The 24,236-nt window shown below is 45.2% G+C and overlaps 1 protein-coding gene across 1 annotated transcript in view; it reads left to right on the top strand.

Annotated features, from left to right (window-relative positions):
- CELF4 (CUGBP Elav-like family member 4) overlaps positions 1-24,236 on the top strand; it is a 687,912-nt gene that overhangs the window by 599,012 nt on the left and 64,664 nt on the right. The window contains exons 6-8 of the mRNA XM_057365600.1: positions 8,337-8,480; positions 18,661-18,808; positions 23,960-24,109. Of these exons, the coding sequence (XP_057221583.1) occupies positions 8,337-8,480; positions 18,661-18,808; positions 23,960-24,109 (442 nt within the window). The remainder of the gene's footprint in view (positions 1-8,336; positions 8,481-18,660; positions 18,809-23,959; positions 24,110-24,236) is intronic.

Raw genomic sequence — 24,236 nt, 5'->3', positions numbered from 1 at the left:
CTGCCTRACAGGGGGTGTGAATCACAAAAAGATGGCCTTCCGTTCTCTGGTTCCATCTCCATAGCCACACAGTCCCCCAGCAGGACACTAAAGTGACTTGTGGGACATAATGGACATCACTGGACATCTTCCCTGGGCTTCTCTGCTCCCTCTGAACCTCAACATTCTCTACCTCCAAAGGGGATAACAAACAATAATGATACGCATTACCTCATTTTAGAAAAAAAAAGATCTAATTGGCACCCACCCATCCCTTCACGGGTCCAGGGGGAGCTGGGCATGAAATCAGCAGCTGTGGAAGTGTCCWTGGGARAGCAGGAACRGGATCATGGCATTGCTGAGAGCTGYCTGAGTCCTGGTGACAGCAGCAGCCCCTGCAACCTTCATTCCACCCAACTCTTTTCTGCTCTGGGTGAGATTAGAACTTGCAGGGTCTAAAATARTTCACAAGAATGACCTTTCTGGGATATCAGAGACATTGATGAGCCTTTAGCAGGGGAGATACAACATGGTCCCTGCCTGCCAAGGGAGCTCCTGGTCCCCTGGAGGTGGCTCCAGTGGACATCACCATCTTCCTCTAGTAAGGATTAAAGATSTCAGCRTTGTCTTTACCTCCCTGCTTGCTTKRGGGSMWTTTTTTCTTCCTCTTTTTCTCTTCCTGTATCTTTTGATCTAAGCCTTGTTTATRTCAGTAGGAACTTCCTATATAGTTAGGTAGGCTCTGGATCAGCATTAAATCACTGTGGGTGCTTCTCATTTTTTCCCTTTAATTCACTCCTTTCCAGCCTTGCTCAGGTGTGTGGACTGATAACACACATCCTTGAGAGGAAAACAGAAATATCTTATAAAATGATAGATTGCTATCCCTATCCAAAACACAGAATTAGGCGATGCAGTAGGTATTACACAAATGGGTTTTGCAAAGATGAAAATTAATTTTTAGAGGACAACGATGTATTTCGATCAAAACAATGACTCTTGAATATGGCTCTCAACCGAAGCTCTCACATATCCATGAATGTGAAGCATCCTGCCAGACACCAAGGTCCTTGCCTCAGATCTCCACTAGCAAGAGAAATCAGGAAGAAGAAAGTGCTCAACTTSCCGTCCTGAAGGTCTGTCTGGTTCRTGCTCGTAGGAAAAGTGGTTGTGAAGATGACAAGTTTCAGTCTTAGCAGAATGGAATGCAGCAAGGGCAGATCCTTCAACATAAACCAACTTCTTATTTCACTAAAACCAGTAGAACTTCACTGAATTTACACAGTTTTGTAGCTTCAATTGACCACCTGTTTCACTAAAATAAAGCATGGGTGATAGCTCCCCAAGAGCAGAACATTTTCTTATTTAATCACATATTCAGGGAATAGTTTGGATTGGTAGGCACCTTTTAAATCTCGTCTCATCCAACCCATGGCTGGACAGTATTTGCAGATCATCAAATATGCTGCAAAAATTCCAATCTTTTACTATCTCAGCTGAGCCATGGTTTATACCATGATAGCCTGGGGTCTTGCAGCACGACAGTGATCTGGGAGGCACAGCCATGTGCAGGCTGTTGGCAATACAGTGCCATGGAAATGTTCTTTTATGTCACACGAACTGCTGAAATGYGTCTGCCCAGCTTGCCATCCCTTCCTCAACATCCCTTTTTTTTTTCTCAGTTATCATGGGCTGTTCTAGTCCTCATCCTGAGCTGCCAGAGAGGTGTGGAGCTCTCGTGAGCAGAGCCCAGAAGCATCAGGAGCTCCATATTTGTTTGAGATTCTACCTTGCTTTGATGACAGTCAATTCACTTTAKGAATCCAGAATAATTACATTTATCTTATTTTCATTCTTGCTTGTTTAACTAAAAGGAAAGATCAAAAGATCATTCATGGGGCTCTATGCTGCAACTACCAAAGATCTTCTTAATCATAATAATAATTTATTAATTCTTTTTTTCTGTTCTTTTTTTCTTTTTGGTGTAAGGATATTTTCAGGGGGGTATATTTTTAGCTAATATGGAACTAGACATGCCTAATCTTCTAAGCCACATTACTCTTATTAGAAAGGGGAAAGTTAGTGCATTTTCTTTTGGATTCTGGATTTTAAGTTTTTCTTCAAAGAGACAAAAAAAGAGAATTATTCATCACTTTCATAGTCCTAAATACGGGGAAAGAATTTCTAGTCTGTTGGTATAACAATACTTTCCGCTTCATAATGCATTAAGGAAGGTGAATGGTTTTGCGAGGACTTTCATCATTCATAGACTGCGCTGAAAAATGCAAAAGTACTTGAAGAATTCTGCTTTTAAGTTTAGGTTTTTCAGCTATCTGGCTTTGATTCGAGGGGCGTACTAACACCTGGGTTATATATTGAGTTCCTCCTAATTAGAATTGGGCACAGTGACACCAGGACTCAATGATTCTGTTGCCCTGTGGAAAGCAATAACTTCAGCTCTGAGAGACACCTGGTAAGTAGTGTATGGGCAAATAAAACCTAAATCAAGCTTCCTCTCCAGATAAATTAACAGCTCCAGAGACCTGTGAAGGGAAGTACCTGCAGCAACTCTCTCTGCTTAGACATTGCATGAAGAATCTCCTCTACTGAGGGAGCAGCATTATCAAAGGGTCCATCACTACGGTCYTGGATGAATTCCTCCTCTCCCCTCTCCATCTCTGTCACTCTCAAGTGTGCCTAAACCAGCTCTCAGGACTGTAGAGTGCAAATAGCTCCCGGTGACTGCTGTCCTACTCATCGTTCAGATGAGACATGAAATTGAAGCCCTGAGTGCAGAAAAACAACATATTTCACAAGATGGGAGGGGTGTTACTCCTGGTCTTCTGGTCACCTTCCAGCCTGGGTAATTACATTGCTGCCTAGCTGAAATTCCTGCTGATCTACAGTTTAATTAGTAGTTTCTCTTTTGCTTGCCTGAAATCCCAGGCTGGGGTCAAAGCCCACTGTTTAATTCAGCAGTCCTAATTTCAGTAATTTCAATACAGCTGCACAGGCATTTCAAAAAAAAAAAAAAAATTCCAAATTTGTTTGAGACTTAGGGGACATCATACCAAACGGCCTGAGATGACTGAGCCCAAAACAAAGAAATCCTCCTTTGGGTTCTGGGCCTTAGCATCAAGGGCTCTTGGGTAYAATTATTACCCTGATTGTCTTGCTGAAGGTCAGCATCCACCCAGCTCTATGTTGTAGTCACAAAGGGAGTGCTAAAGCAAAATTTCCTTGCACAAGCAAGTCCATTCCTGTGGTGACACTTAGGAACACAGTCATTGCCACACAGAGAAGCATCCAGMAGCACCTACTCATTTAAGCATCTTTGTGTTCATGACTGACATTTTGGAAGGGATGTTATAGGTTCCACACATTCAGATTTCTTATACCCAAGAGTTTCATTCACTGAACTTTAATGTAACAAAGTTTTTTTTACATATTTTTGGCCCAGAACTTTTATCTAGCTCCATTTGAGCTAACAAAATGTGAAGAATTGTCTGGATGGCCAGGCCAGGAGCGTGGTGGTGAATGATGCTGCACCAGTTGGCACCCAGCTCACTAGTCGTGTCCCCCAGGGATCAGTGCTGGGGCCAGTCCTGTTTCATGTCTTTATTGATGATACTGAGTCCACCATCAGCAAATTTGCAGCTGACACCAAGTTGTGGGGAAGTGTCAAAGGGTAGGARTGCTCTGCAGGGGGACCTGGACAGGCTGGATGGATGGGCTGAGTCCAGCAATGGGTGGGGCCTTGGGTCCTGAACTTTGGCCACAACAACCCCCTGCAGCACTGCAGGCTGGGCATAGTGGCTGGACCAGGCAGAAAGGGTCCTGAGGATGCTGTTCAACAGCTGACTGAACGTGAGCCAGCAGTGTGCCCACCTGCTCAAGAAGGGCAGTGGCATCCTGGCCTGGACAGGGAATAGTATGGCCRGCAGGAACAGGAAAGTCATTCTTCCACTGCACTCAGCACTGGTGGGGCCACGCCTTAAATACTGTGAGCAGTTCTGGGTCCCTCRATTTAGGAATGATATTGAGYTCCTGGMATGTGTTCAGAAAGGGGCAACAAAATTGGTGATGGGTAACATCAGTCCTGTGAGGGGCAGCTGGGGGTGTTTAGCCTGGAGAAGAGGAGGGTCAGGGGAAACCTCTACATAATTCTCAACAACTCCCTGKCAGGGAGCTGTGGCCACAGGAGGGTCAGTTTCTTCTCCCAGGCAGTAGGATGAGAAGACAGAGACTTAAACTGCTGCAGGAGAGGTTTAGGTTGGTTATCAGGAGGAATTTCTTTACAAAAAGGGTGATTAGATATTGAAAAGCATTTTTCAGGGAGGTGGTGGGGTCGCTGTCCCTTGAGGTGTTTAAGCAAAGACTGAAGGCAGCACTCAGTTACATGGTCTGGTCTACAAGTTGTTGTTGGGTCATAGGCTGGACTYRATGATCTCAAAGGTCTTTTTTATCCTAGTTGATTCTGTGATTCCATGAACCTTCCCCGATGCCGGGCAGTAATGTTCGACCTCCTGAAAAGCTTTTACTTAATTTGTGTATACACTCCATTTGGAAGATCGTATCTAATGGGAAAAAGTTCCAACAACCAGGCAATAGATTTGTTTTCCTTTGCCTTTAAATGAAATATCAATGGATGGATATTTTATTTTTAGCTGAATATGAAATTTCACAAGCGACCTGTCAAGCTCCTGTTTTCAAGAATGACTTTATTTCACACGTCAAGACAGGCTGGGAAATTAGTTTTTCCCACAGAGGACTCTGATTAGGGATTACAAAGTGAGTGTGGCGCAGAGTGATTTTTCCTCCATCTTTTGCCTCGCCCCGCCAGCCTAGAGAGTACCTGACTCTGCTGACTAAGGGGAGCAATTCATTACCATGTGTGGGAGGGGGATGGGAAGCAAGATAGTCATATTAAGTAGACTTGCTGGCCCAAGAGGGAATAGGGAAAGCATGATAATACTTAGCCCTTATCATTCTTTTCATCAGCAGATATCAAAGCACTTGAAAAAGGAGGTTGATTTGATGGGGAAAGAGATAAATTCTGATTCCAGGCTGCCTATTGCAGAGGCACCAGCAGGAAACGCTCACTTTCATGATAGCCTCTTCTGAGTGTGGCTCTGCAGGRTGGAGGAATAAACAGGGTAGAGAACAAACCCAGGTCCTTTCCTCRGTGAAATGCAGAAGTACATTTCAAACGTTATTGACTTACCCAGCGTAACTCTCTTGGGGTTTGGCAAAATATGAGGTCCAGTCCAACAACCAGAGAGCAAGGAGATTATGTATTGCTAGTAAATGACAGAGCAGACAGGACCTATTGCCTTTGTCAGCAGACAACAGCTGATTTACACCACGGTTTAACTCCTCGCGGAAGCAATAAATAATCTAGGTGGAGGAATGCAGCATTTTCACCCCATGGAAAATCTGACCCGTTCTGGGGCATTTCTGTTGTTATCCAGTGGATTAGTAGAAATCTCTGGAGTAGAAAGTAGCCTTGTTCTGCTGGGTGTGGACAGCAATATTTGGTTCCACTGCCGAAAGTCCTGCCCTGGCTGATCTGATAACAGTTTACTGCCTGATTTCCTTTGGGCCACATGAAAGAGCTGCACATGAGGAACCACATACTGAAAGCATCAATCCCAAGGTCAATCTTCATATTCAAGAGCAATGCAGCATCTCTGCTGGCTACACATCTTTAACCGCTTACATGCACATCTCATTGCAGAGCACTCTTTAAAAAACAAACCCTTCTTTTTCTCCTCTTTCTTTGTGGYGTGTGTTCTAGCTTGCATCTATTTGCCAGTGGCCTTTCTGCCCCGTGTGTATGATAGCAATGTTCAAAGAGGCCCCAAGTCCTGCTGCGACAGGCAACCCAGAAAAACATCTCTTAGGAGGCAACACGAGATCCCGTTGGGTCAAAGCAGCTGCTGCGCAGTCACTGTGACTCACATCAGAAGGGAAGAGCACTCCGGGGSCGAGCACTTCATGTGGAAGCTGCCCATGTTTTCATGATGCCATCTACAATAATAGCTTGGTTTTCAACACTGTGAGGCATCAGCAAATGCCTGAGGCAGTTCTCTGGCCCTAAGACTTCCAGGGGAAATAGAGACAGAAAGACAAGGGGAAGGAAGAAGGCAACAACTTATTTACACTTCTCTGTCGTGCCAGCAGCAGCAGGTCACATCTTGAAAACCCCTTTTGCAGAGATGAACACACACTCACCTTACTCAGTTTCAAAATCCTCTATCTGCATTGTGCCCATCATGATGCAGCCCCTGCTCTGCAAATCACAGCAGCGGCTCTGAGCAGCCCAATCTGCTGTGGACCAGTGCCTCCCTCCAATACAGCTGCAAATAGGTTTAAATCATTAAATTCAAGTTACCAAACAGTCTCTTGGATCAGGGTTAATTAAATGAGTGTTGAAATCTAATTAAGAACTGGTCCAGGTGATAATTAGCAGGAAATGTATGCATTAAAATATTCATTTGTCGATGAGCTGCAATTAAGAGTGTGATTTGGGGAAGGATCAATATCTGCATCATGTGATCTAAAGAAAAATTAAAAGTCACCCAGCCTTCAACAGAAATGCAGGGGAATTTTGGCTACAGTTTTTTTTTCTCTCCTCTCCTCCACTCCCCCTTCTGTTTTGGTTTTATAATAACTGCTGAAGATTGCTCTCCATCTTTGAATGGAGCATTCATCTCTGYGTCCCTTTGTTTTCCTGAAGCACTTCTTTCAAACCCTTGCTCTTCACCACATTGTGTGAATGGGTTATAGATTTATTAGAGAGAGACTAACAGGTCAGAAAGAAAGATTCTTTGCCGATGAAAATCACTTTCTACCAGAACAAACTGCTAATCCAGGGGAGCATCGCTCATTGTGTGGTGTTAGATTGTTGGGATCTTTTTTTAGCAGGTTAATTCCTCAAGCCTTCATTCATAACTGAGGATCTGAGGAGGATATTAATATGTATGGCTTAGACTTACACATACGTGGTTTACTACACTCTTCCCAATTTGTAGCAGAGCAATTCTGCTTTCACTGAGACTGTTTCTTCTGGTCACAGGTACTTAGGGGTGTGTGTAAGCCAATTAACAATATTCTTCTTGTGCAATCCCAGAAAACCACCTCTGCAAGAAAAATGAGGGTCCTGCAGCATCCCAGCTCCTCTGGCATGGAGCTGATCTTCCTCTCCTGCCACAGCCAGAGGCTGAGCTGGTGATTTCCCCKCTGACTGTATTTCCACCGGTGAATCCCAGTTTGTCTCAAGGGAAGCCATGGGAGTGAAATTATTTCAGCTGCTCCTTGTCAGTCTCCTGACAGCTCACCTGCCCTTCTCCCCAGGCTGGGAGGCAGCCCAGCTCCCGAGGCAACTGTCCACTGCTGTCAGGGCTGCAGCCAGATTGTCCTTTCCCTTCTCTGCTGTCCCTGGGGAGGCCGCCCTGTGGGGAATCAACCAATCCATGATGTTAGGGCTTCCTTGGAGACAGACCAAAAAGTACCAGAGCCTTCCTTCCTAAGCAGATCTATTTCTTCCCATCTCTGCCTCCTATCAGAAATTTAAGGCTTGCAGCTAGTGGTCTTTCATCTGATTTTGGGAAGGAGAGGGATTTCTTTCATTCCCAAAAGCACTACATTTTTCACAGATTTCTGAAGGCATCTCTGATGATCATCTGTAGTTCTGCGCAGACATAATCCTAATGTTGTAAATCTTTCCTGGAAATGTGTGGGCTCTTTCGTGTTAGCCTCTATTTCCTCCTGATCATGAAGAGGGGGCTCGGGTCCAGACCGTCCTATTTTTACCCCTTTMATGTGGCAGTTCTCTGAGATGCTGTTGCATGATGAGACACCCTGCCCASCACACTGGCTCCTGTCTCCAAGGCTGGGCAGGGATTTTTCACTGGATTTGGGGATTACAAGACAAAACACTGAGAAAAGGTATCCAGTTGAAGGGTCTGGAATGCAGAGACCTCACACAACCCACCAAAACAAATCCTCCACAAATCCCACCACATTCACCCAGCAAAGCCTCCTATTTTGCTGCACTGAATCCRGATCATTGTCATGGTTCTGGACTGAAGGTTGAAAGTATAAGGCAACAATTTTGCTGAAAGGACACAAATGACAGCCTAGAAGCTTAAATTTTGGGGGAAACCAGGAACCAGGCTGCTGGCATCCACCCTCCAGGGTCCTTTACTTCCCGATGCTCTCAGCAAGGGTCAAAATCAACACCCTGATGCGTTGCATGGGAATAATCAGCACATCTGTATTAGATGTATGGATTGATGGGATGCTGCACACCAGRCTCATTCCCTGTGTGTCTCCTTTTGTTTCCTGTGCTGCAGGGAGCCTCTTCGAGCCTGGTGGTGAAGTTTGCGGACACGGACAAGGAGCGTACGATGCGGCGCATGCAGCAAATGGCCGGACAAATGGGCATGTTCAACCCCATGGCCATCCAGTTCGGAGCCTACGGAGCCTATGCACAGGCAGTAAGTATAGACCCCATCTCTCTGCATGTTCATGGAGGGGAGGATGGCCTGGAAGGGCACAAAAACATCTGGGATTGGACAAAAAGCCTGAGCAGAAGAGGGAGCGGTGGTTTATCTGTTAAACTCATAACATGATGGGAGTAAAACTCCAGGGGTAGAGGAGAGGAAATCTCCCAGGGGTCTCAAAGTCATGCGTGTACCCGTGCAGAACACTTTCTGTGGGGGTTAAGCCATTTTTGTCAAATAAAGCACAACTGTCTGAGGATTTGGATAAAAGAATCAGTTTTAGTGATTCCCATAAATTTCAGATGTGAAAATTCTTAGTTTATGCCAGTTCTCTGCCCATGTCACCATGTCCCTGCTGCACCTTGCATGGCTGTGGGTGCCTTTGGAGTGAACACAGAATAAAACTGCAGCTGTTGACAGAAATGCTKTTAAGTTCACGAAAGCATGACAGGTAACAATAAAATGGAGAAAAGATACCCACACAGTCCTGATGCCCCAAACAGTATGACTGAAGCACACTGAGAAAAAATACTGATGTACTGACTTCAGATTCCTGTGTAAATACCAAAGCTGGACCCTGAGAAGGTGTGAATTCACAGAGCTCTTGATGATGCCCTGAAATGGATGCCTCTAGCATCACTTGTTCTTATTCTTAGGCTACAATTAGCAAGGATCTGCAAGACAAGATGAGGTTCGGGTAACTTGGATGCTCTGCCAGATATTTTGAAGGGAGGTGGAGGTGATGTCTACAGCACACAGGCACAATACTGACTTTGGCTGCCTTCTCAGGAGCAGATTTTCAGGCAGTGACCTGGTACACAGGGCAAAATTGTGGTCCTCTTGTATTCTGCACAGTTCAGGCACAGGAGGAAGTAGTGTGGACACATTTCTCCATCTTCCTGAAGGAGAGATGAAAGTCTTACCTCAGGAATCACACTCTGGTGTGCCAATACTCCTTCCAGTGCCTTGCCCGTAAGGTTTTGCTTTCTTCCCTGACCTTTTCTTTCTCATGTGTTAACACCGTGTACTTCCCATCACACTCTCATGTTCTTAACTTGAAGGTCTTGAAATTTCTGTTCTTCTCTGATGGCCCTGTGCCTCACTGAACATTTGTGTGTGATAACCTGTGTGTGAGCCATGCAGTTGTGTGTGATACCCTGTGATACCCTGTGTGTGAGCCATGCAGTTGTGAGGGTGTGCTGAACTTCACACAAGGTCCTCCTCTCCTTCCAGCTGCACCTCTTGGTGCTATTCTGGACTTTTTTATTCTCCCTCCTCTAAAAAAAAATTATATTTTTACTTCCATTTTGCTATCTTTATTTTCATTCCTAGTCAAAGCCAGTCTCTGTCTCCTCCCTTGTCCTCTGATCCTTTCCTCAAATGAGAGAAGATCTATTCCCTCCCCAGCCTGGCTGTGTTTAACTTTCCTCTAGGCCAGGGAGGGCTGCGGGAAGGGGAAAAGAGACAGCAAATCCCAGATGAGCCCAGGTCAGTGGCCAGCAGCCTGGCAGAGGGATGCAGCTTCTTTTTCCCCAGGTACCAGAGGCATTAACAGGAGGTAAYCCACGCACATCTTGGGTCAAACATTTGCAGAGGTTGTCAGGCAGAAGAAATTACTTCAGTGTTACTCTGCAGACCCTGGCGGCTGGAGGGAYGGTACAGACAGCACAGTCGTGATGTTCTGGTCCAAAAATTCTTCCTGAATTATTTTTAATCTAGAGTAACTCTTCTAATTTCTAAAAAAGGCTCATACTGGTATGAGAGAATGTAGTCTGCACCTTTACACCACAAAAGTTTCCTCTGTTTCTCACCAGATAATACAGGTGCATTATGAGGGGAAGTGAGGATTTGTGGCAGAAGAAAGAGTAAAATCAATTTCTGGTCTTCTCCGATCTGCTTGAAACAAATGAACGTTTTTCATGTTGATTTTTGTGAAAGCAGAATTGGGCCCATACTATTTTTTTTTTTTTTTTTTGGTTTTCTGATAAATATGCTAATAAGGGGGAAAGAATAAGTTTTAGATCTTGACCCATTGGCTATGACAAGCTGGTGACACCAATTACCCTGGGGACTTCAGAGCTGTCTAAATGATGGGATCACATTTCTGCGTGGCGCCTGTACACCCAGAGCGTGCTCAGATGCTGTCTCTCAATCAGCCTCCCTATCTGCTCCATCTCACAGTCTCACATGAAAGGGAAGGGAGGCAGCGCCGGCGCTCAGTGAYGTTCCCTCGGTCCCCATTAATCCACCTCGGACTGCTGGCTCTCAGATATCCCCGTGATTGGCACCTCGCAAATGCCAGCAGGAGATGGAGGAATCGATAGGGGAGAGGGAAAGGGAGACAGCACTTTTGTTCAGCCTGAAGTCGAAGAGCTAATGCAAGTCGAGAGGAGGGAAGGTGAAATATCAGGAGCAGGACTGTCATGACGGGTGATGCCACTGCCAACAGCAGCTCTCGTGACATTGGTCCAATTGCTTGACCCCTGATCTTGTTTCCCCATGTACAAATAAACCTGATGATCAGATTTATTTATTTTCTCTTCTCCCTCAGGGACATGTGTCTCTCTCGCACTGTGTCTCCATGAGGTTTCTCAGAGTGGTGTGGCAGTAACATTAGTGTGAGAAGTGCCTAAGTGCTTAATAGCAGGGACAGCAGGCTCTGTGGTTCGCACTCATAGACTGTCCTCCCAGTATCCCCTGGCAGTCCAAACCTGACTGATGTCTCTATAAAAGAATTYCCAAGCAACCCCATGACAGTGGTTTTTCAATAGTTTCTAATGGTCTTTCCCCAAGGAGGAGGTTGCTCAAGTCCCCGTTGCTGCAGTTTCTCGCTGTATTTCCCCCAGAGAAGCATCTTGCACATGGCTGTGACTGGATTAGCTCCCAAAAAAGGTCTCAATGCAGCTTTTTGTGGCCAGTGCAGCAGAAACCCCCATGGTGTGGCTGATGGATTCACTGGTGGGCAGTGAACCAACCCAGCAGTAGTGTCGAGGAGAGGCAGTGAGGGCCCCAGTCCATCAAGGTTTGACAGATAACCTTAAGTGTGGCCATCAGGACAGATTTGGGTGGCCCCAGCTCCTCTGCACGTTCCCTTCCTTACAGCTCAGCACAAGTGGCCACTCTGCCAGCCCCTCGGCCTCAGCTTAAACAACTTTAACCTTGATAGCAGCAACGGCCTCGTATCAGCCAAAAAACCAATCTTGGGCTCCAGCAGCCATCTGGCCTCAGACACAGAGGTAAAAAATAGGAGGAAGCAAAGGGAGTTCTCCACTGTATGAGGTTTTCCATGCCCTCCTCACATGCCACCTTCGAGCAGAGCAGACAAAGCTTGGCACCAACCCTGAGCGCTGTTTCAGTGACACAGAAAGTCACATCAGACCTGCCTCACCTCTTTTGTATGCAGCTCGAGRCAAGTCAGATTTCATGGCTTCCTAAAGCTCCCAGAGCCCCTACTCTAATTTGTTTCAGAGTGGGTTTTTTGATTGTTTTAGGTTTTTTTCTCTTCAGCAAAATCTTCCCGTACCCACTTGAGCTCCCCTTTTATGGAGCAATTATTTATTTCATTTCACACCTGTACAGGGCACCAGCCCTTTTTGTTGTCAGGTTACTGTGGATCTACATCAGCTGGGTATCCATAGCTGTTTCTGTAGTCCAGGGCCAGGCTGAGGCACAGATCTGRGCTCAGCCTGGACAGAAGGAGAGTGATGCCACCTGACAGCAACTCTGAATTGCTGCCAGCCCAGGAAAAACCTGCAGGCACACTCTCCACCTCGGAGCAGCACAGCACACCTTCTCAGGGTAGCCAAGCCCAAAATCACCAGCAGTGAAAATCAAAACCGTCTGTGAATGGCGGCAGCACAGTCCTGGCACAAATAAGCTGCAGTTGCTACAGGTCTTTTCTGTGAAAAAAGGGGCAAGGAGTATTTAGTGCCTGTCTCATGTCAGTGATGCCTCACCAGGCAGAAAGGAAACGTGCACAGATCAAAAAAAAAGGGTTAGGGAGATGGGAAAATGCAGAAGAGCAAMGCAAGAACAAAGGAAGGAGCCTTGGAAAGTGACAGATACGGTATAAATTATTTAATTTTTAAATTATTTAAAGTAAGATCAAAGCCATAAATCAAGTTTGCATAAAAAATGGGGTGGGAACGTTAGCCACGGCCTTCTGGCCAAACTCCAGCCATGGGACTGATTGCATCTTGCAGCGGGGGATAGGCAGAGTTGGTGTGGAAAAACAGACAAGCTGGGACAGAGACAGCACAGGCAAGGCTAAAGTTTGTTCTCTGGCCTGGAACAAGTCCTTCCTCAGTAAATCCCAGCTGTCCTCACTCTTTGAATGTGTCCTCACACATTGAAAATGTTTAAATGGCTGCTGCTTCCCAAACTGCAGACAATGCCTTCAACAAATCTGGGAATGTGCAGTACAACAAACCTCTCAGACATTGTCTTAAGTGATCTTCTTGGGAAATTAGGGCAGCAGTGACCATAAAACCCTGGGTGCCCCTTTCTGCCTCCCTACCCAGCTCCCCTGGAGATGAAAGGATATTTCTGCTARATACCTGAGGTAGTGTCGACAGGAAGAATCGCTTTTTCCAATATTTCTTCAATTTGTACTGTGAAAATATTTTGGAGAGATACTTAAAAAAAAAAAATAATTAGCTTGCCCTATGAAATCAACGAAAAAATACTGGCTATAGGCTACTTTCCAGATATAATAGTTATTACATTTAAATTACCAAAATGGGACAGTATATTTGGTAAATGCTACCTGTTATGAAAATTATTTGGGCAGATATGCTCCAGGAGAGGAAGTTATTTTGAGGCCATAACAGTTTGTAGCAGGACTGATACCATATTTCTGACCACCAGCTCTGGTAATTCAGAAATTATGAACACTCAGATTTGGGCTCTACATACAACTTTTTCAAGGTTTTTGGGGGGTATCCAGAGTCCTCAGGAAGTTAAGAACCTATTGTGTATCAAACATTGGAAAGGCATTAAGACACATGAATTCAGCTGCTGCRTATTTGTTTAGGTTTGAAAAAAATCTTAATTATATTTAAATTTTATTTTCAAAGCAGAAATTTCTATTTCCAAGAAAACATAAGAAGTATAAAGGACAATTCTGATTTTTTTACCAATTAGCTTCTGTTTGTTTCAAGGCTTGGAAGGTATTTTAAGTTTTATCTCCCAATGGCCAGTTRGGTATAGCAGACTTGAATTTGTCAGTTAGATGATTTTACCAAACATGAGTCCTATTACTACTTGATTGATCATTTTACTTACCTCTTTCTGTCACAGGGATACCATGAGAATTCATTAGCTAAGTCTTTTTATAGATCATTAGAGGTGGGAAGTGTGGGATGTTGCTATTACTTTTATTATTATCATCATTATTATTATTGAGTGAAGAATATGGAAAGTCAAACAAAACATCGTGTGGTTCAGGGACAAGGATAGAAAATACCACTGGAAAAAAAGAAGAAGGTCATCCCATCATTTAGAGTAAGACTGAAGGGCAATGATCACACTATTTCAGAAAGAGCTCATCAGAAATAATCCCCCTTTCTCCACTTGCCCTTCTTCTGTTCCACACACATTCCTTCTGGGGGATGGGGAAGGCGGGCTCTGCATCCTTGTCCTAATTCTAGCGGATTATTTTGCTCAGAGGAAGTTCCTTCATCTCTCCATGCAATTGCTCCTCCTGTGAGAAAAGGACAGCATTTCCTGCCCTAGAGCACCACTGCAACTTGCAGGAGGAAGGAGATGCGTGAGACAAATCCTTACAAGTGTCTCTTTTGATCAGACAACACCACCAACCCTCCCCATGTTTTGAAAGGTTTTTCCAGAGCCTCTCCACCTGCTCCAAGCATTGGGATGGTGATTGCAGGCTCTTATCTCTTGGGGTGCTGTCCAAGGACAGGAACAGGTCTGGTAGCATCTCCTGGTCTCCTCAGAAGATAAATATTTGAGCAATTAAAAAGATAGCAGGAAAGAAGGAATGAAACTTTAAAATGATGGGGAAAAGCTCCAAATGCTGAGGCAAAGGTCATGCCAAGGAAGTAAGAGAAGCAAAAGGAAACACGTCCTTTCAGCTGAGGGAGGGAAAAGCTCCTCTCYGTCCCCTTGGATCAGTCTGAGATAATAAGGCTGCTGCCTTCCTGATTAGTGCTCTGTAGCCCCAGCCCAGGGAGGGAAAATCTGCATTTCAAATGGCATATTTTAAAGTACACAATACCCAGGGGCCCTGCTGCTATTGATTTGCCTCTGGTGGGKTCACTGCCTCACTTTCTACAGCTTTATTAACTGGGACCATGCACTGGGTCTCTTTCAAAGAGAAAGAAGAGTGGATGGGACATTTGTCTTCAGGGGGAGCTGGGGAAGGACTGGGGTGACTTTCATTGGGAATGCCCTGGAGGTTTTAGAAGGAACACTGGTGACCCTTACAGGACTTGGTCTCCTTCTGCAAATTTCCCTAGAGCCACCCTGGGGGGGAAGGAGGTAGGTCTTAAGCTGTCAGCTTCTCTCAAGGTGACTGAGTTCTGTCCCCCACCCTCGTGATGCTGTTGCTCTCAGCCAAGCTCTGACCATCAGCCACTGAGCTGGGCAGGAGTTCCTCCCCTTTAACCTTTGCTCTGGAGCATCTCCAACCACAGTGGGAAGGGCATGAATGGGATCTGTGACCTCAGAAGTGTGGCAGGAAGGTTCTCAAGAGTTGAAATGTCCAGACATTCCCGGAACATGGCTGAGGACGCCTCTCCAGCCAAGGAAGCAAAGCATTAGCAGGGGTACACAGTTGTGTTGAGGTGTGGGATGTTCTCCTCCTCCCAGCCCCAGGCAATCCCACTTTTACACTGTGGACAAGCTCTGAAGGCTGCAGTGAGGTCTGTGGCCTCTTGGCTGTGATGTGTAGGGCTCCAGCTCATTTCAGCATGCCAGAGGGGTTTCCAGGTCTCCAGGGTATCTCAGAGAGTGCACCCACAGAGCCCTGAGCATAACAGAAATCTCTGCATGAGAGTGACTGTTCTCTGCAGATGCCTGTTGAAGCACCTGATCTGGTTTCCCAAATCACAGGTTTGGACCTTATTTTTACACCATTAACCTTGTAACCCAAAGCTAAAYTTAACCTCTTAACTCCTCAAGGTCCTAATTTTTTCTCTATGGGAGTATTAAAACTCTCTATGGGAGTTTTAAATGACTGCTCCACTGAAATCCACAGACCCTGCACCTTCAGCACAGATCAGATCAGGATCATCTAGTTCTTCTCTCAAGGAGAGAGAAAACACCTTCTTCTTTCCAAAAACCTCTAACAGAAGGGCATAAATGACATTACACTGCAAAAAGCAGGATGCCCATAGTGAAGGCATATTCTGCAATCCTGCACCTTCCGGGCAAATTTAAAATTTTTGCACAGGAAGGGACACACTGAGGCTGCCTGATTTCCAAACCCACCACTGCTAACTCTGAACAGCTCAGAGACATCCATCAACAAGAGAAGAAGTTGCATAAACCACAGTTAATGCCCCAAGGGATGGTCCAGCTCTGCTGAGTGCAAAGTGGAGGCTGTCTTTGGAACAGTGCAGTCATTTGCACTGCCACTGAAAATGCAGCAGCTTTTTGGATGGAGCTGTGTTTGTCAGAAGCACAGGTTAAACACAAAAAATAAGATTAACATCTTTCTTTTAAATGGATGTGAACCAAGACCCAAAAATACCTGCTGAGAGCCAGGTAAGGGATGGGAAAGATTTCCTCTGTCTGTGTTGKTAGGTGCAGCTGAGCCAATCACCTGAGACTCCACATGCAGACAACAGGCAGAAACAAAGCTGAAACTGTCCTCAGCCCTTGAAACTGCATCAAATATCTCARAGAGGTTTCTTTGGCCTGCAGAGATTCTGTAGTCACAGATCTTGGCCATCGTTTCTGCAACAAACCAGTTGCATCCTTGTCTGTCTCCATGTTGCCTGAAATCAAAAGACAAAAACTTTTCCAAACAATGTTGAAGTGGTAAGATAAAAAGCAATTTAATGAAAGCTTTCAGCTGCACAGAAATTATTTTTCTTGAAAATAAGACTAAACAGAATTTCAGGCATGTGGCACAGTTACTGCTCCAAAGTGTGAAAAGGGGTAAGGAGCTAGAGGCCGTAAAACTATGTATTAAMAATCTACAAAGCTACAAACATACRGAAAATATGYTTAAAAAGCCCAAAAAAGTCTTTAGGYATCACCCAGGTAAAAACACGCTGAACAGAAAATGAGATGTGAGTCAGCACACCCAATGCTGGAGTCAATACAGTGTTGGAGATGGATGGATTCCCCTTCYTCCTTCATTTCCTTGGCACACTTTCTAATATCACCTGCTCAGCACCTCTTCTGGAGAATAAACTCAAACGATACCCAGGAACAAATGCACTCCTTAAAGGGGAATCAACATAATGTATAATAAAAAAGATTATCCAATCACTCCATCAGTAATTGCAAAGAGCAGAATATCACTAATTAAAATGTAAAACTATCTTATGCAGGGTGTAATAAAAAGGGGCAATTAACAATCAAAGGGAAAGCCACCACTTTGACACCAATCTGCATTAAGCTTCAAAAAAATAACAAYACTGAAGTCCAGTGAAACAGGTTTCACCTGTAGATCTGACTGTGTGGTGACTCAAGTATCCTGCATTATRTTTTACTGCTGCAGAAATCAAGGCAAATTTACACAACTTGTGCCTGGTTATTCAGCAGGTCAGTGTCAGAGCACCCTCTAGTTTSGACTGTTCACCATGGTGACAGGGAAAGTTTCAGCATTTGAACGAGTGCAGTGACTCCAAGGGGTCGTTTTATTGTGTATGGRCAGCTAATTTAGCTGATATTTCAATATTAAAGCGAACAGAAGAGAACAGTCTGTTCCTTGCCATGACTTTTGAGGTCTGTTGAATGCTGAGAATCATGTCCCCTGTGCTTAAAGAACACCATCAGAGGGTGATTTCCTGATGGGAGAGACAGTGAAATCACAGAGAGCAGCAAAAGWGTTCCTCCAATTCTGGAGATGCAAAGACATTACTCACTTCTAAAATCACCACAGAAAAGCATTTCTCCACTATTATCATCAAGTCACAGATTACCAGAGGMTGGGGAACGTACAGAGTGAGGTTTCTCTGCACATCTTTCCCCCACACCTCCATTTCTGGGGGTTGGACACTCAGACACACCCACCCTGTCTGGCTCTTGGTGCAGCTCCAGGGAAGGAGATAAGAGGCAGCTCCAACCAAACTGTCTCATCCCTCACTCCTGGAGCATTTTAAAACCTCTCTGCAGCCTCAGTGTGCACACAAACTGTACCTGTGTGCTGGGTTCTGAGTTTAACACAATGATAACRAATTCTGGTTTCAATGAAAGAAGCATTTCCAGAATTCCTAGCCACTCACCAGCCATCTGCTACAAAATGTTTAGCCCCAAATGCCTGAAAATGTGGCCTGGGCTGCTTATTTTTGGCTTTTTCCCTGAAAGAAGCACCATTTTGATTACTTTGTAGGAAAAAACTGAGAAAGTCAACCTCGGCGAAGAGGTTTTCCCATTCGACAATATTAGCCTTGCTAAAGAAGGGGAGCTCCCTTCTCTTGTACAGCTCTTCTGGGGGTCTCTGCTTGTATTGGAAATAGGTGCTATAATCTGCTTAGAAGTCTTGGTCATGGCTTTATTCAGTACCCAKCAGAGACCTCCTAGCAGCATAAAAAAAAAGTGATTTTTGTCAGTGACAGATGAAAAAAAAATCGCTTGTCCCTCGAGAGCTACTTTGGAGAAGGAATCCCCTCTTCCTCCCTACACTGGTCTCCCATCAGTAASCACCAGGGCTTTTCCAGGTTTTGGTGTAAGCTGTGTAATCCATGAAACCTCTCTGCTCAGGTATATCATGTTTTCTCCGTGTGAAGCCTTTTCTCTGCCTTTCTGAGCAGAGAAGGAGCTGGTGGGCTCAGGTCACAGGAGACTCCACCCTGGGGAGCACGTGGCGGTGTGGGGACCATACAGACCCCAAATTGCAGCGATGCCCTTTGCCTCCAGCCCCTGGGGTGAGAACAGCCATCTCTGGGTGTGCTGGCACCCCAGAACATCGGGATCCATCCCCCCTGGCCGGGTGCCCCGCTGGTGAGCGCGTGATGTTTTTTCGCTGCTCTCTTTGTTCCAGCTGATGCAGCAGCAAGCGGCGATCATGGCATCGGTGGCGCAGGGCGGATACCTGAACCCCATGGCAGCCTTTGCCGCGGCCCAGATGCAGCAGATGGCGGCTCTGAACATGAATGGCCTGGCAGCCGCCCCCATGACACCAACCTCAGGTAAGGGGGCAGCGGGCTGGACGGGGAAAAGGGGCAGGGAGAGCTGGGCACAGCCCACGGGACACCYGGCAGGATGGGTCAGCTCTCTGTARCCAGCTGAGGATCGGCTTCTCCTCGCAGGAATACGTGGCAGGACCAGAGGAAAGGGCCTCGAGTGGCACCAGGGGAGGTTTGGGTTGGGTGCTGGAAGTTTGTCTCTCAAAGGGTCTGTCAAGCATTGTAACAGACTGGGGCAGTGAACAAGTGCCCATCCCTGGAGTTATTTAAAATGCTGTGGGACTTAGAGACACAGTTTATGGGTGGGCAGTGCTGGGTTAAAGGCTGGACTTGATGATCTCAGAGGTCTTTTAGAACCTTAACTATTCAGTGATTCTGTGACACTTCCTTCTCAGCCTAATCCCACASACAGCATCTCTTTATCTCTGAGAACCCCCCAAAGGTCACAAAACCACCCCACAGTGACCTACACTGKGTTATGGGTGCAGGCATGTGTCAAAGGGGTCAGTGCTGCTGCTGTCCCAGCCAGACACAAACAAAATAGTGTTTGTGGTGAGATGCAATGTCATTAACAAGATGGATGTTGCCTGTGGTACACACAAACCTTTCCCCTGTTGTCAAACAGGACGGAAGTTGCTCAAGGAAGACATGTGGTGCTACCTGGAATGAAGGTGTTTGGTGAGAGGGTTTCTGGCTGCTGGAACAGAGACAGGAAGCCAGGGAAGGGCTGCCAGGATCTGTTTAGGCTGTAAGGAGCATGTTCTGGGAGCTGCAGTACATGGTTCAGCAGGCAGAGAAACAAGCTTGCGGCCGAACAGCAGCAAAGCAGGAAAAGTGTGGCCAAACCTTGAAAGAAGTGAGGATTTGGAAGGCTTTGCAATGTACCAGAGTCTGGTGGGGATGTAGAGGACTCAGAGGCACATCTTGAAAGRAGCATWTTTAAGGGRCAGGATAAAGGAGTCCTGGGGGTGRCGTGAGTTGTTCTTGTGAGAGGTGCTGGGGATGGGGCTGTTCAGAAAGGYGTGGCGCACCCATCCCCTGGTGTGAGCCTGGAAGAACACAGCTGGACAAAGATTTGGGATGAGACATGAACGGAGGGAGCTTTGCCTGAGCCAGCTGTGGTGGCAGAGCAGGGTCTGGGACTTTAGGAAGAGCACGAAAAGAAGAAAGAGGCAGTTTCACTGCTGAATAAAAAGACATCTGCACCACCCCTGAAGGGGGAAGGTGTGAATCTGACAAAGCACTCAGGAGAGGTGGGWGAGAAACCTTGGATGGCCAGGAATTAAGGCAACAAATCTTCATGGGTTTGGGGGCCTTTTCTAAAGATCTGAATTGCACTAGCCTCTCTGATTAAAAAAAAAAAAAAAAATCTCCCTGGATGCACACAGCATCTCTTTGCAATTTGTGTGTGGGCACAGTGCCAGCAGCAACTGGATCAAACCCACCTGTTCCTCCACTTGTGATAGAATTTTGGGGGGACTGGGGGAAGAAAGGAGAGTAAGCAAGACAGACCTCATTCCACACAAACTCATGGAGACCCGAGGAAAAGCACTTGACTCAAAAATCTTATACTGCACATTTCAAAATATATGTTTACACAATGATAAATGTATAAACAGAAAAGTCGATGGAGCTACTGCAAATCCAAATAAAAAAGTGGCTTAATTGTATGTGCAGCCTTTAAACCTGCTGCTGGCAAGATTATCATATTTGCATTAGCTAGATTTGTTTTGTGTTGGTGGGAGCAGAGAGAACATCAAACAAAGACTGYCTGGAATTCAAATATTGTCAGGGCCTGGAAAGCTGAATCCAGGCAGTTGGTGATGGACCCACCACAAAAGAGCACAAGCTCTTTTGAATATACATGAGTATATTCTTGAAAATGAGTGGTTTCTGTGTCATGGCTGTGAAAACACCTGTACAGCAGCCAGATTCTGTGCCTGCCATGATATCCAGCACATTAAAAATATCCCAGGTTTTTTTTGGCTGTGACCAGTGCCTTTCAGACTCATGGAATCATGGAACAATTTAGGTTGTAAAAGACCTTTAAGATCATCAAGTCTCACCATTAAGCCAGCACAGCCAAGCCCTGTACTAAACCATGTCCTTCAACACCACATCCACGTGGTGGTGGATTTAAAATAAATAAATACCTCCAGGGATGGAGGCTCCACCACTTCCCTGGGCTGCCTATCCCAGTGTTTGACAGGGTGAGGGGACTGTTTAGCTCTCACTGTCTCCTCACAGAATAGAGGAGAAACTCATGTTTTTAACATGCTTTCCGGATYACCCATGGCTGGTCATTATTGAAAATAAGATGCTGGTTTAGATGATCCTTTGATGTCTTTCACGGCAGACGATTTTGCACTCTCCTAATGACATATTTTCAATCACAGAGCCTATTCACTTTGGCATTATTGCAGATTTACCTTGAATGAGTACCTTCCTTCATGAAAAACCTCTGTGGTGGGTTGTGGAAATGTCCATTGACAATTATTCCTTAGCAGAAATGTTTAGACTTTGAAATTACTCCTTGTATTACTACAACACTCACAAAGCATGTGATAAGATGCATAGAAAATGTTTCACATTATGTCTGAGCAAGCAAGCCTACAACACTAGCAGCGATTTCTGAGTAGCCAGGAGATATCTGAAGCCTAACATTAATTCTCCTGCTGGCTTTTGTTAGCATTCAGAAAGCCAAATGGAAAATGATCATTCTGCTTCATAGCAGGATTTCTAGTCATTGAAGTATATCTTTGTTCTGCCTTGGAAGGAAAATGAAATATTTCAAAGTTCTCAGAGGAAAAAAAAAGAAAAGAAAAAAAATGGAAAGAAGAGAAGAGAAGAGAAGAAAGAGAAGAGAAGAGAAAAGAAAAGAAAAAAAAAAAAAAAAACAAAACCAAAAAAAAAACCACAGGCACTAGAAAAAGTGTTTGGAACATTTAAAAAAAAATAAAAAGGAAGTATTTTCATCTTTCCTAAGCAAAATAAAAATTGTGCTAGAAAAAAAAATTCTGGTAACCCATAAGTTCTAGAGGCTTTAGAGTTATTTGGCTCAGCACACACTGTGCTGGTGTCTTCAGGCCTCCTAATCCAGCTGGTTTTAGGGTACCCCACTCCAGGAGCAAGGGTTCCTGGTGTAGGATTGTAAGTTCATTCATTCCCATGGGACCTAGGAGCTCAGAGTTTTGAATCCAGGCAAATCGAAGGGGTGAGAGACTGTATCCATCTCACATGGCTTTAACCAGACAAAATCTGAGCTGCAGTGAGCACTCCCTGTGGGTGATTCAGACCAAGAAAATGTTAATGCTGTTTGCTGTCATTTTAACAGCCTTCCATTAAGAGTCTGGTTTATCTCAMACCACAGTCCATAATTGTGAGGCAAATAGTTTGACATTTCTGAGAATTTGGTTCAGGTTTTATATTTCTCCCATCACTGCTATAAAATCTGAGTGAAAAGTGGGTCTGGCTGTGGGTCTGCCATTCTGTTATCTGCAGAGAGGGGCTAGAAATGAGATTTCATTTAGGCTTCCTTCCCTCTTCCTCCCTCCCTCCCTCCCTCCTTCTCTCTCCATGTTGCAAATCTGCACCTGGTGTAGCTTCAGCAAGAGATCTCAAATGAGGGATGAAATCCACAACTGGCATGCACCACCACCATTTGTTTTTCCACGGTGGCATTATGCCAGTTTTACTCCAACTGCAGATCTGACATCTCCAGGGGGGTTCTTTATAAGAAGAAAATTGAAGAATTCCAATAAATATGCCTAAACTTCCTTAGACATGCACAAAACAGCGAGCACAAATCCCTTGCTGCAATTTTAGAAAAAAAAAATTATTTACATTTTCTATGCAAATAAAGGAGACATCCAGAAAAGCAACTGAAATTTTAAGTAGCCTTTGTGATTTGCAAGCTGATGGCATATGCTAAGAGCATTGCCTTTGGACTTCAGTTGCCACTGCTGGCTCCCTGTACCTCCACAGAGGACATTTTTAAAGGCCAACACCATTTAAATAAGAAAAGGGGAAGCAGCAGCTTGTCTGCTCAGGGTATAAGAAATGAGCTGAAATACTGCCTTTTTTTGGGGGGGAGCTGCTCAAATCTGAACATAATAAAACACCTCATGCATCCATAGCRGCTTTCTTAAAGCACCAACACAGATTTAAGAAGTTGTTAAAGTGTGTTATTGGACTAAACCATCATGGAATGCTGCTATGGTGAAGAAAATATCTGCAATTGGTTTAAAATGAGGTTTCTGCAGAAATGGTGCTTTCAATCAGTATATACCCTGACACAGAGAGATATTGTTGAAGATAGTTTAACTTCMCACACACACCTCACAAGAGAAAAATATTATTTCAGGCTTATTGAAAACTCATTTTTGGTCCCTAAAATCATCCTGAACATGTTGCAAGAAGAACAGACTGTCCAGTCATTTTACACAAGCATAGGAGGAGACAGTGAGGTAGCAGAGGGATTTAATTCTCTCCCCAGAAATTTAAGAACTCTCTACCAGTGGGTGACAAGATCCCAYTCAGAACATAAAGACTAATTTGTTCTTCTGAAATAGCAGCATTACAGTCCCCCACAGGATGCATCTGGTGAGGAGGAACGAAGTATGATTCCATGAAAGGAATGAATTTAGTCCAAATTTTGCCTCCGTTCTTTGGGAGATGTCTGTTAAAACTGTATGAAGTCAARTTTTGGTCAAACAGTGATATTAAAAAAAAAGTATCACTGGCTACCTTTAGGCTGTGAATAAACTTGACAAGCCTTTTAAGGATCCCTAGTGCTGAGAAAGTTCMGAATGAGTTTGCACATGAAAGGTGTGCTCATGAGAGAGTGCAGACAGAGCAGTCCTGGAAATCTGTACACCCACAGAGCTCCAAAGGGAATCTGACAGGAACTGCTGTGGAAAGCTGGGGCTGGGAATTTCTGGAGGTTTTTCATGCTTTTCTTGAGTGCTTTCTGAACAGGGGAGCAACGGCAAGCTGTCCCTTTATTTTCTCAGCAGCTCRGGATCTTTTTCATTTATTGTGGGTTATTTTTTTTTTGGCGTGCGGCGGTCACAGCCGTTGTGTCAGCAGTTTTCTCCACGAAGTCATCGTTCCCAGCACTCACCATCTCTGCCCTTGTGTCCTCCCTGTCTGCAGGTGGAAGCACGCCTCCTGGCATAACTGCACCAGCTGTGCCTAGCATCCCATCTCCCATTGGGGTGAACGGTTTCACTGGCCTCCCGCCGCAGGCTAACGGGCAGCCAGCCGCCGAAGCCGTCTTTGCTAATGGCATTCACCCTTACCCAGGTAAGCCAGACCCACCCTGTGCCCACAGCCTGCTCCCTCCGTCCTAGGGGTACTGTCCACACCCACAGGGCTTTGTCCCCAAGAGCCTGTGGCTCAGGGTCAGGAGGGTCACACCACCAGGGCTCCT

The sequence above is a fragment of the Malurus melanocephalus genome, unplaced genomic scaffold (genome assembly GCF_030028575.1).
Source record: "Malurus melanocephalus ecotype Western Australia unplaced genomic scaffold, MMel_1.1 scaffold_55, whole genome shotgun sequence".
NCBI classification, from domain to species: domain Eukaryota; kingdom Metazoa; phylum Chordata; class Aves; order Passeriformes; family Maluridae; genus Malurus; species Malurus melanocephalus.
This window is presented reverse-complemented; position numbering and strand designations above follow the sequence as displayed.